The sequence below is a fragment of the Carcharodon carcharias genome, chromosome 4, assembly GCF_017639515.1.
Source record: "Carcharodon carcharias isolate sCarCar2 chromosome 4, sCarCar2.pri, whole genome shotgun sequence".
Lineage (NCBI taxonomy): Eukaryota > Metazoa > Chordata > Chondrichthyes > Lamniformes > Lamnidae > Carcharodon > Carcharodon carcharias.
This window is the reverse complement of record NC_054470.1, coordinates 193192467-193205458: the sequence shown is the minus strand read 5'-3', so window position 1 is coordinate 193205458 and position 12992 is coordinate 193192467. Positions and strand designations below refer to the sequence as shown.

At 47.0% G+C, this 12992-nt stretch overlaps 1 protein-coding gene across 6 annotated transcripts in view; it reads left to right on the top strand.

The window, feature by feature from the left end:
- The window catches only part of hmgcs1 (3-hydroxy-3-methylglutaryl-CoA synthase 1 (soluble)), an 87942-nt gene extending 81508 nt beyond the window's left edge, over positions 1-6434 (top strand). For all 6 annotated transcript variants that reach the window (XM_041185452.1, XM_041185451.1, XM_041185455.1 and 3 more), the window contains exons 8-9: positions 2707-2873; positions 5609-6434. In XM_041185452.1, the coding sequence (XP_041041386.1) occupies positions 2707-2873; positions 5609-5698 (257 nt within the window). In that variant the 3' untranslated portion in view covers positions 5699-6434. The remainder of the gene's footprint in view (positions 1-2706; positions 2874-5608) is intronic.
- Positions 6435-12992: the final 6558 nt, after the last annotated feature.

Below are 12992 nucleotides of genomic sequence, written 5' to 3'. Positions count from 1 at the left end.
AGCTGCTGGATTCTCATCGATGAGCCGCCGGTACCCACGCTGGGCTTGTGCCCACTGCTTCTCTCAGGCCCAGCCCCAAGGAAAACTGACCTTTCTCCAGCATTTCTCTACTCGGGAACCTTCCGGCTGAATAGGGATTGCGGGCATTTATCTCGGTTCCCCTCGCAACCCAGGGAGGGCAGGGAAAAACTGTGTGCGTGGGCATTTAATGCTTGCACTGTTTGCCCTCTAACCTTTAGCCTCCTTTTCGCCGACCCGGTCACCACCCTCTGAAGCTACTGGGGGGTACAGGGCCAGCTGTACCTCGGTGGGGAGTACTCCCACCTCTGAGTCAGCAACCCATGGCTTCAAGCCCCTTTCACCTCAGAGACTGAGCACTCCCAGTTCAATAGTGAGGGGATGCTGCACTGTTGGAGGTGCTGTCTTTCAGATGACTATGTTAAACCAAGGCTTTGTCTGCCCTCTCAGGCAGTTGTAAAAGGTCCCACGGCACTATCTCGAAGAAGAGCAGAGGAGTTATCCCTGGCATTCCGACCAATATTCATCCCTTAATCAGTGAATAAAAACTGATAACCTGGTCACTATCACATGTGGGATCTTGCTGTACACACGTTTGCTGTCACAGCTTCCTGCATTACGACAGTGACTAGACCTCAATAACACCTACCTGCTGTAAAACACTTTGCAACATTCTGCTGTTGTGAAAGGTGCTGCACGTTTGGAGTACCATGTATGGTTTTGGTCTCTATTGAGGCGCTGGAGAGGGCGCAAGAAATATTGGCAAGGATGATGCCAGAACTGAGGTTATAACAATCAGCAGGACACTGGGGCTCTATGCTCTAGATGTACTAACGTCTACCCTATCTAAAGCCTTTTATATCCTTAGTGAAGATGTTTCCCACTAATTAGGGGCCATAAATATAAGTTAGTCACTAAAAAGATCCAATAGGGAATTCAGGAGAAACCTCATTATCCAGACAGTGGTTAGAATGTGGAACTCACTACCACAGGGAGTGGTTGAGGCGATTTTATGGATGCGTTTAAGGGGATCTAGATAAACACACGAAGCAGAAAGAATGGAAGAGTATAGGAACAAAAAAACTAGGAGCAGGACTAGGCCATTCGGCCCTATGAGCCTGCTCCACCATTCGATGAGATCATGACTGATGTGGTTGTGGTCTCAAATCCACTTTCCTGTCAGCCCCCCCCATAACCCTGGATTCCCTTGTCGATCAAAAATCAAAATTCAGTCTTGAATAAATTCAATGACTGGGGAAGAGAATTCCACAAACTAACAACCCTCAGAGAAATAAATTCTTCTCATCTGCAACTTAAAAGGAAGAGCTCTTATCCTTAAATTATGTCCCCGCATTCTAGTCTACCCCACAAGACGAAACATCCTGCCAGTATCCACCCTGTCCAGCCCCCTCAGGATCTTGTATGTTTCAGTAAGATCACCTCTCTTTCTTCTAAACTGCAACCCGTCCAACCTTTCTTCATAAGATAAGTCCCTCATCCCAGGAATGAGTCAAGTAAATCTTCCCTGAACCGTTTCTAACGCAATTATATCCTTTCTCAAATAAAGAGACCAAAACTGTCCACTATCCTAGATGTGGTCTCATCAAGGCCCTAAGCTGCTGCAGTAAAAATTGCCTATTTTTCTATTCCATTCCCCTCGCAAAAATCACCATCATTCCATTTTTCTTCCTAATTGCTTGCAGTACCTGAATACTATACCCGAGTCCCTCTGTTCCTGCACCCCATTAGAGTTGTACCCCTTATTTTAATACTGTCTTCTCCATGTTCTTCCTACCAAAATGAAACACCTCACATTTCTCTGCATTGAACTTCATTTGCCACCTGTCCACCCTTTCCACCAACTTGTCTGTGTCCTTTTGAAGTTCTGCATTATCCTCCTCACAGTTCACAGTGCTTCCAAGTTTTCTATCATCTGCAAATTTTGAGATTGTGCCCTGAACCACCAAGGTCTAGGTCATTAATATATATATCAGGAAAAGCAAGGGTTCCAACTCTGACCCCTGGGGAACTCCACTACAAACCTTCCTCCAGCCCAAAAAACACCCATTAGCCACTACTCTGTTTCCTGCCACTCGGAGCCAATTTCATATCCACGTTGTTACTGTCCCTTTTATTCCATGAGCTCTAACTTGGCTCACAAGTCTGTGTGTGGCACTGTATCAAATGCCTTTGGGAGCCCATGTAAGGTGTTAGACTCGATCATTAAGAAGCTGGGTGCTTGGAGAAGCTCAAGAGAAGGGAAGAGTTGGCATGGTTTTGTGAAAGAGAAATCACATTTAACCAACTTATTGGAGTTCTTTTGAAGGAGTAACATACACTGTGGATAAAGGGGAGCCTGAAGATGTGCTGCATTTGGATTCCCAGAAGGCATTTGATAAGGTGCCACATCAAAGGTTATTGTAGACAATAAAAGCTCACGGTATAGTAGGGAGGGTAACATTAATTTAAACACTTATGCCATGTTGTCTGATTCATATGAGTCATTTTGTGTGTGTTTAGTTGCGGTATAGATGTAGCATGTACCAGTGTACAGAAATTTTTTTGTATTAAACTTTGGAACAAAAAAAAGGATGATGTTTCCCCTGGCTATGGGGAGGGGATGGGGGGTCTAGAACAAGGGGGGTCACAGTCCCCTTGTCTAATTTTTTTTCGGTTTGCCTCCTGCAGCGAATCATCAGCCCCAGGGTTCAGTGGAAGACCTGTTCCCCGGCACGTGGTACCTTACCCAGGTTGATGAGAAACATCGCCGTGACTACACCAGGAGACCCATCCTGGAGAATGGGAGCTTTGAGGCCGGGCTAGGTGCTCCCCATGGCAACGCTGCCACCACCGAGGTACGTGGGACCCCCCCCTCCAAAGCTCATTTCACCCAATTCCCAACCTTCCCACTGACCTATTTAAGGTTGTTAAAGGGTGCTGACAGTGTTTGGACCCAGGCAATTTTTCCCGGAAGTGCCAGTCACAGCAAGAGGGAGGGTAAAGGTGAAGTGGACTGAAGTGAGAAGGGAAATTGGGAGGATCACCTTCACACAAAACAGGGTAAGTTAAGGGTGAAAGAAGTTACCAGATAGGGTGTGTGGCACTATCACTGTGCTACATGGGGATACATTCGAACAGAAACAGCAACTCAAAACTAGGCATCCATGTGGCGTAGTGGGCCAGTAGCAGCAGTAGAATTGTATTTACCAGTAACTGTAACCTCATGGCCCGGCATACCCCCCCCCCCCCACTCTACCATGACCATAAACCCTGGCTCAATGAAGAGTGCAGGAGGGCATGCCAGGAGCAGCACCAGGCATACCTAAAAATGAGCTGTCAATCTGGTGAAGCTGGAACACAGGACTACTTGCGTGCAAAACAACATAAGCAACAAGTGAGATACAGAGCTAAGCAATTCCACAACCAACGGATCAGATCTAAGCTCTGCAGTCCTGCCACATCCAGTCGTAATTGGTGGTGGACAATTAAACAACTCACTGGAGGAGGAGGCTCCACAAATAACCCCATCCTCAATGATGAGGGGAGCCCAGCCCATCAGTGCAGAAGATAAGGCCGTTTACAGCCATCTTCAGCCAGAAGTGCCGAGTGGATGATCCCTCTCGGCCTCCTCCGGAGGTCCCCAGCATCACAGATGTCAGTCTTCAGCCAATTCAGTTCACTCCACATGATATCAAGAAACGTTGAAGGCACTGGATACTGCAAGGGCTATGTACTTGGCAATGGTACTGAAGACTTGTGCTGCAAAACTAGATGCACCCCTAACCAAGCTGTTCCAGTACAGCTACAACACTGGCATCTATCTGGCTATGTGGAAAATTGCCCAGGTATGTTCTGTGTACACACAGCAGGGCAAATCCAATCCTGCCAATTACCGCCCCATCAGTCTACTCTTGATCATCAGTAAAGTGATGGAAAGTGTCGTCAACAGTGCTATCAAGCAGCAGATCAGTAAAAACCAGTTCTCTGATGCTCAGTTTGGGTTCTGCCAAGGCCACTCAGCTCCTGACCTCATTACAGCCTTGGTTCAAACATGGAGAAAAGAGCTGAAGTCCCGAGGTGAGGTGAGAGTGACTGCCCTTGACATCAAGGCAGCATTTGGCCCAAGTGTAGCATCAAGGAGCCCTAGCAAAACTGGAGTAAGGGGGAAAGCTCTTCGTTAGTTGGAGTTATACCTAGCATGAAGGAAGGTGTCTTTGGAGGTCAATCACCTCAGTTCCAGGACATCATTGCAGGAGTTCCTCAGGGTAGTGTCCTCAGCCCAACCATCTTCAGCTGCTTCATCAATGACCTTCCTCCCATCATAAGGTCAGAAGTGAAGATGTTCGCTGAAGATTGCACAATGTTCAGCACCATTCACGACTCCTCAGACAATGAAGCAGTTCATGTCCAAATGCAGCAAGACCTGGACACTATCTAGGCTTATGCTGATAAGTGGCAAGTAACATTCATGCCACAAAAGTGCCAGGCAATGACCATCCCCAACAAGACAGAATCTAACCATCTCTCTTTGACATTCAATGGCATTACCATTGCTGAATCCCCCAATATCAACATCCTGGGGGTTACCATTGGTCAGAAACTGAACTGCACTAGCCATTTAAATATTATGTCTACAAGAGCAGGTCAGAGGCTGGGAATTCTGCAGCCAGTAACTCACCTGACCTCCCAAAACCTGTCCACCATCTACAAGGCACAAGTCAGGAGTGTGATGGAATACTCCCCACTTGCCTGGATGAGTGCAGCTCCCACATCACTGAAGAAGCTTGGTACCATCCAGGACAAAGCAGCCCACTTGATTGACATCCCATCCACAAACATTCACTCCCTCCACCACCGACGCACAGTAGCAGCAGTGTTACCATCTACAAGATGCACTGCAGGAATTCACCAAGGCTCCTTCGACAGCACCTTCCAAACCCACGACCGCTACCATCTAGAAGGACAAGGACAGCAGATAGATGGGAACACCACCGCCTGGAAGTTCCCCTCCAAGTCACTCACCATCCTGACTTGGAAATGTATCGCTGTTCCTTCACTGTCACTGGGTCAAAATCCTGGAACTCCCTCCCTAACAGCACTGTGGGTGTACCTGCACCACAGGGTCTGCAGCGGTTCAAGAAGGCAGCTCACCACCACCTTCTCAAGGGCAACTAGGGATGGGCAATAAATGCTGGCCCAGCCAGCGACACCCACATCCCATGAAAGAATAAGATGAAGAAGGGAAAAAGTTGGAAAAGGGATGGATGTGTTTTGGGAGAGAGATCGGATTGAGGAATTTGCAGAAGGTGGAGCTGAGAGATCTGGTGGGGTTGAGGCTTCTGCTGCGGCTGAGGGACCTTGTGGGGATGGTGGTGCCGAGGGACCTGGCGCAATGTTGGGGTTGTGGGGGTTGCTGGCGGTGAGGGATTTAATGAGATAGTGGGAGTTGAGGGATAATGTGCTGGGTGGGTCAGGCAAGGTGGTGGGTGTGGGAGGTGACTGGGGTTGGGTATAGGGCGTTGGGCTGCAGCGTGAAGATGGGTTAACTGTTATGGTGTTGATGTTTTAAAGATGTCCATGTTGTTCACAGTGCGCGCCGAGCCCTGCCAAGAAAATGCCTAGGATCCCGGCAACAGCCACACAACCTGGTACTGCCAACGTCAGCAACGGAGAGCACTGAGCTGACTTCCAGGGTGCGGGGGAGAGGAGAGAGAGAGAGAACCATTCTCCCCACCCTCACCCCATCCCAGCAAGTCTGATGGTGAATGCGTGTCTGATTCCTCTCAGTCCAGGAGAAGCATTGCTGGTCACGCATCTGAAAATAAATCCTTGGATCCTTTGCAGGCAAGGTGTTTCAGACCTGCCGCCTAATGTACAGTCACTCTGCAGCAAGCACTATGTTTTTTAACTTCATTTGCAATCGAACACTGTAATTATTTTTTAATTCTGCTGTTTATTGTGCATATGGGCTGAGCTTTGAATGCTCGTGTCTTGCATTTGATCTTTGGGCCCCCACAGCCCGATTACCGCTCTGTAATTTAGCTGTCCCGCACTCCCCAAGCCCCTTTCTGTGTAGTGTGGTATTTAATGTCTGTGCAGTGAGTTGGTTCCCATGCCGATGACGTGCAGACAATCGCAGCTGTTCATTCATGCATCATCTCCACCCCCACCCTCCCGTGACTCCACCCACCCCCCGTGACCCCACCCACCACCCCACACGTGACCACCCCCCATGTAACCCCCCCACCCCACCACCCCCAGCTGCTGTTTCTGATCGTATTAAATTTTAATTTAATCCGGTGCATAAGAAAACAAAATCCTGAACCTACACCTGTTCTGAAGTGAGTTATCAAATTTGGATTCTGTTGTAAAGTTCTTTTTAAATTAAAAAAACAAAAAAATTATACAAACCTGCACACGCCAAGTGCCTGTGAGTTCCATTTTCTGAAAAGTAAGTTTTCACAATCCCAGAACTGCTTTTCTGTAGAAGCGAGTGGGAATCTGAAAGAGGGCAGCCCATATCCAAATGCAGCAAGACCTGGACAATACCAAGGCTTGGGCTGACCAGTACCATCTGCACTACACAAGTGCCAGGCAATTACCATCTCCAACAAGAGAGAATCCAACCATCACCCCTCGATATTCATCATTGAATCCCCTACTATTGACACCCTGGGGGTTACCATCGACCAGAAACTGAACTGGACTAGCCATATAAATACTGTGGCTATAAGAGACAGGTCAGAAACTAGGAATCCTGCAGCAAGTAACTCACCTCCTGACTCCCCAAAGCCTGTCCACCATCTACAAGGCACAAGTCAGGATTGTGATGGAATACTCTCCACTTGTCTGGATGTGCAGCTCCAACAGCACTCAAGAAGCTTGACACCATCCAGGACAAAGCAGCCCACTTGATTGGCACCATATCCACAAACATTCACTCCCTCCACCACTGATGTACAGTAGCAGCAGTGTGTACCATCTACAAGATACACTGTGGAAATTCACTGAGACTCCTTAGACAGCACCTTCAAAACCCACAACCACTACCATCTAGAAGGACAAGGGCAGCAGAAAAATGGGAACACCGCCACGTGGAAGTTCCCCTCACCATCCTCACTTGGAAATGTATTGCCGTTCCTTCACTGTCGCTGGGTCAAAAACCTGGAGCTCCCTCCCTAACAGCACGGTGGGTGTACCTACATCACATAGACTACAGCGGTTCAATAAGGCATCTTACTACCACCACCTCAAAGGCAATTAGGGATGGGCAATAAATGCTGTCAGAGCCAGTGACCCCCACAATCCATGAATGAGTAAAAAAAAACATCTGAGTGAAGGAGCAGGAGAGAGCTTGAGGGAGAGGGAGAGAGCATCCGCAGGAGTGGGAATCAGTGGAATGGGAGAGAGCATTTGTGAGAGTGGCAGCAGGAATCTGTGGGAGAGGGAGAGTGCGCCCCCGGGAGTGGGAATCTGGGGGAGTGGGAGAGAGCCGGGATTCTCGCAGCTGGAGCCTAAAGTTTATAAACTCTTGTAATTTACAAATCACCCTGGAATTTACATGCAGCTCCAGCCATTTCAACCACTCCCTGACACCGTACCTGTATGTTAAAGGATAAACAGCTATGTCAAATCCATGCTCCGGACTGACTGCCTGTGGACACTGTTACATGGGGATCAGCTCTCATTTGATGTTCACTTCAAAAGGCTCCGAAATGAGATGACTCGGCTGGTGACTGAGGAGATAGTGGGGAAACTCTGCTTTCCAGGCGGTGATCAGATACATTGCAACAGGCGTGGAACCTGTAGAGCGAAGGTAGCATACTGGTATTGTCACTGGAACTAGTAATCCAATAGCCTGAGCTAATACCCTGAAGATATGAGTTCAAATCCCACTTTAGCTGCTGGTGGACTTTAAATTCAATTAATTAAATCTGGAATAAAATTCTCATTTTGTTCATAACTATTGGATTGTCATCAAAATCCATCTGGTTCACAAATGCCCTTTAGGGAAGGAAATCTGCCACCCTTACCTGGTCTGGCCTACATGTGACTCCAGACCCACAGCAATGTGGTTTTCCCTTAATTTCCCTCTGGGATGACTGAACAAGCCACTTGGTTGCAGGATGCTGACAGCAACTGCTCAAGGACAACTGGCGATGAGCAATAAGTGCCAGCCTAGCCAGGGACAGCCACTTCCCAAAAATACACTGCTCCCTCAGCAGTGTTCTGGGGTGTTGGCTTAGTGTTTCACAGGGAAACAGATACTGGCTTGGGAGGCAATAGTTTTGCAGGACCATGGAGAAATAAGGAATCGGATTGGTGGGTCAAACAGCGATTTCTCTCTGAATTTGCCCGTATCCTTTCATTACTCTGTTGTTCATTTTCTTTGAACACGGGCGAGCCATTCCACCCCCCCCCCCCCCCCCACGCCCCCCCCCCACCCCAACCGAGTCTTCACGTAGGTTTCTGTAAAAAAAAAATCAACGGAGAGTGGGAGACAACACTAAAGAAGTGGTTCTTACCGTGAGGCTTTGCAGTGTCAGATAGGCAGTCAGACACGCTACAAAGGAAAGCAGGCAACTGAATGCAGTTGTCTTAATATTCCACTCTTGTTCCTCCCCTGCTTGAGCACAGATCGTCACAACCCAAGCACACATCATTAGGAGAAATTGGGAGAGAGCTGGGAGTGTCCTTCCTCCATGGGATTCCAGTCTGTGTGCTTAGGGTATGTTGTGTAGACTAACAAGCGGCCAGGTGAAATGTTCACACAAAACTCATCCCACATCTTAAAATGGAATATTATTTGGAGGAATAAACAAAGGTTAGCGTCAGAACCTATAAATAACGGGGTGGAGAGAGAGAGCGAGAGGGTTCAAAAATTTATTCCACAGCAAAGAATTGTCCCAAGGTTCCTGTAGCTCGTGGCCGTGCCAATGTTCTTGTTCTTTCTCTGCTGGAAAGAGGGTGTGTCAGATAAGGTCAGGGTCAAGCTGAGTGATGCCTCCCAGAGTAGAAAGACTTGTTGACGTTTTCACTTGGTGCATTTAGTAGCTGATCCCTATTGAGCAGCCGCTCCCACAGCCATTTGCTCTCCGAGAGGTGGTGGGAAGGGTTGTTGCTGCTACTACTAGCTTGTGTCTTGTAGATTATGAAGCAGAACAAAACCCAGCCAGCACTGACTGCTGGTTCCTGAGGGAACATGCTACGTTGTAGGTATTGGGTGGAGGTAATATCGACCTGAATAGCCAGGCTTTGACTCAAGAGGGCAGTGGGGAGGTGCACACGAGGCTGGCCAGTACCCATTGAACTATGTACCAGTAAGAACGTATCCCTACATGGTTGCTGGGCCAAAATTCTGGAACATCCAATTGTGGGAGCACCTTCACCATTCTCCAAGAAGAATCTCAAAAATGAATTCCCTCTTGAGGAAGCATGGGTTAATGAAGGAAAGCCAGCAGGGACTTGTTAAAGGCAACTCTTGACTGACTGCCCTCATTGAGTTCTTGGATTAAGTAACAGAGCGGGGTGATGAAGATAGCACAATGGCTATTATATATATAAGACACTTCAAAACGACAATGGGGTACCACACCATACTGATTCAGAAAATAGAAGCACTTAGGATCAAAGAAACAGTAATAATTGGTTAAGGAATAGGAGACGAGTTTTTTCAAATTTATTCGTTAATGGAATGTGGGGGTCGCTGGCTGGGCCAGCATTTCTTGCCTATCCCTCACTGCCCTTGAGAAGATGGTGGTGAGCCACCATGAGCCTCTGCAGTCCGTGATTTGTACACCCACAGTGCTGTTAGGGAGGGAGCTCCAGGATTTTGACCCAGCGACACTGAAGGAATGACGATATAGTTCCGTGTCAGGATGGTGAGTGACTTGGAGGGGGACTTCCAGGTGGTGGTGTTCCCGTGCGTCTGCTGCCCTTGTCCTTGTAGATGGTGAATGATGTTTTTCTGACTGGAATGACAAATTCTGTGGGGTCTTCTCAAGGTTAGTATGAGGACCCACTGCTTGTTAACCCTAAATGACCTGGACTTGGGTACAGGGAGCACAATTCTGAAGTTTGTGGATGATACAAATGTGGCAATAAAACAAACAGCAACTATGATCATGACCAACTTCAGTAGGACATGGACTGGTGAAATCGGCAGACACATGGAAGGTGGAGTATAATACAGATAAGTTTGAAATGCTGCACTTTGGGAGGGGTACAGGACAAATCAGGATAATCTAATGATAATATTTGAAAGTAGTGCAAGAGCAGAGGGACCCGAGACAATTCAGAAATCTTTCTGAGGATGGCAGGACCTGTTGACATAATGCTTAAGAAACGATATGGGATACGTGGCTTTGTCAAATAGGGGCATTGAACACAAAAAAAACATGGAAGTTATGCTGCATCTTTTCAGACCACTGATTATAAGCCTCAGCTGGAGTATTGTGTTCAATTCTGGGCACTGCACTTTATAGAAGGGAGGTCAAGGCCTTGGAGCAGGTGCAGAGGAGATTTACTAGAACGTTACCAGGGACAGGGGACTCAGTTAATGTGGACAGATTAGAGAAGCTGGGGTTGTTTTCCTTGGAGCAGAGCAGGTTAGAAAAGAAAGAAAAGTTACAGCACAGTAGGAGGCTATTTGGCCCATCTTGCACAGCACAGAAGGAGGCCATTCGGCCCATCTTGTACAGCACAGAAAGGAGGCCATTCGGCCCATCCGAGATTAAGGGAGGGCTAACAGGTGTTTGAAAATACAAGACTTTTGATACAGAAAGTAGAGAGAAACTATTTCATGTGGGTCGATAACCAGGGATCATAGATTTAAAATAATCGACAAAAGTATTAGAGGAGAAATGAGAAGTCTTTTCACACACCGTGTTAAGATCTATGCCACATTGCCTTAAAGAGTGGTGGAACCAGATTCCATAGCAACTTTCAAAAGGCAATTGAACGTATACTCAAAAGAGGATTAATCCGTAGAGTTATGGGGAAAAAGCTGATGTTTTGGTTTAAATTGGACTGCTCTTTCAAAGAGCCAGCACAGACACGGAAGGCTGAATGGCCTCTTTCTGTGCTGTGAGAATGTAAGACTCTAAAGCAGCTCACTGCCTTCCCAGAGGCACTGAGGAGATGGGAAATAAAAGTCAGCCTTGCCAGTGGCGCTTGCATCCTGAGACTGAATTTTGAACAATGCCTTTCAATTAAAATACACTTAAAAACATAGTTACTTGTCAGTACAGTATTGCTAAAAAGAGAGACATGTTGCCGGAGATTTTCATCTTGCATTTATCAGGACAAACACAAGAATACCAAATTTTAAACAATCACAACAATTTTTACTACAGGTGAAAAGGGTACTGATTGGTTGACAAATCGACTCTGATTGGCTGAGGCATTGCCATGAATGATGTAACAGGGAATTGTAGGCCCCCCCCCCCCCCAAGCTCCCGGGTAACTCAAAAAAGATGCAAGGCTTGAAACATTCCTTTTGCAGAGAATGTTTGCGAATGAATGTATGTCACTTTTAACAAGTGTAAACGAGCCACGTTACAAGTTTGACTGATTATCTTAAACTGGTTGTTAGTGTAGTTATTAATGCACTCAGGATTGTTCAGCAAGTGCTGCCCAATTGCGGACTCATATCTAACAGCAGACATTTTGTTTTGGGTTTTGCAAGCGTGGGCTGGTTGAGTACGGTATGTACTCTGCCTATTGCAAACAACCGAAGGAACATGGCGATTGCCATTGCTGTCAGTGACATAACACCTTTTTCAGCAATACTTACAAAAAAGTTGACAAGATTGTGAGAGTCTTAATTTTTCCTTCTGGTTATTTGGTGTCCCATTAAGGTAGGAGGACCACCATAATGGGGCATGGCCAACCATCTGGAAATGTAGTCTCAGGAAAATGACTGAAGCTGTCAGATGGTTAAGATGTTAGATTGAAAGAAACAGGTTTACTCCTACTCCCTTAGGGAACGAAACCTGTCGAACCTACCCAGTCGGGCTCATATGTGACTCCAGACCCACACCCAACTCGATAGGCTCTTAAATGCCCACTAAAGTGGTCTAGTGGAACCACTCAGTCGTATTATCCATTCTCAAAACAAATAGGGATGGGCAACAAACGCTGGCCCTGCTAATGACATCGACTCCCTGAGAATGAATATTAAAACTCCTTGATAAAAACAAAAACACTGCGGATGCTGGAAATCCAAAACAAAAACAGAATTACCTGGAAAAACTCAGCAGGTCTGGCAGCAACGGCGGAGAAGAGTTGACGTTTCGAGTCCTCATGACCCTTCGACAGAACTTGAGTTCGAGTCCAAGAAAGAGTTGAAATATAAGCTGGTTTAAGGTGTGTGGGGGGGGAGGGTGGAGAGAGAGAGAGAAGTGGGGGGGGGGGGTTGTGGTTGTAGGGACAACCAAGCAGTGATAGAAGCAGATCATCAAAAGATGTCAACAACAGTAGAACAAAAGAACACTGCTTCTATCACTGCTTGGTTGTCCCTACAACCACAACCCCCCCTCCACTTCTCTCTCTCTCTCTGCCCCCCCCCCCCCCCCACACACCTTAAACCAGCTTATATTTCAACTCTTTCTTGGACTCGAACTCAAGTTCTGTCGAAGGGTCATGAGGACTCGAAACGTCAACTCTTTTCTTCTCCGCCGATGCTGCCAGACCTGCTGAGTTTTTCCAGGTAATTCTGTTTTTGTATTAAAACTCCTTGTCTGGTTAGCCCTTTCACCTACTTTCCATGCTGTGTGCTTTGAGGTCACGGTAAGTGGGTTACAGTGAAAAGTAAATAGTTTTATGTGGCTGGTTCTGTTGTTGTGAACTTTGTAACATTTATCTGTTGATAAGCTTGGTAAACTATGTGGGACGCCAATGGTGAGGTGGGGAGGGGGGAAGAAAGTGGGTTACTGAGGGCAGTCTGACTGTTTATGGGATGTTAACTCATTCCA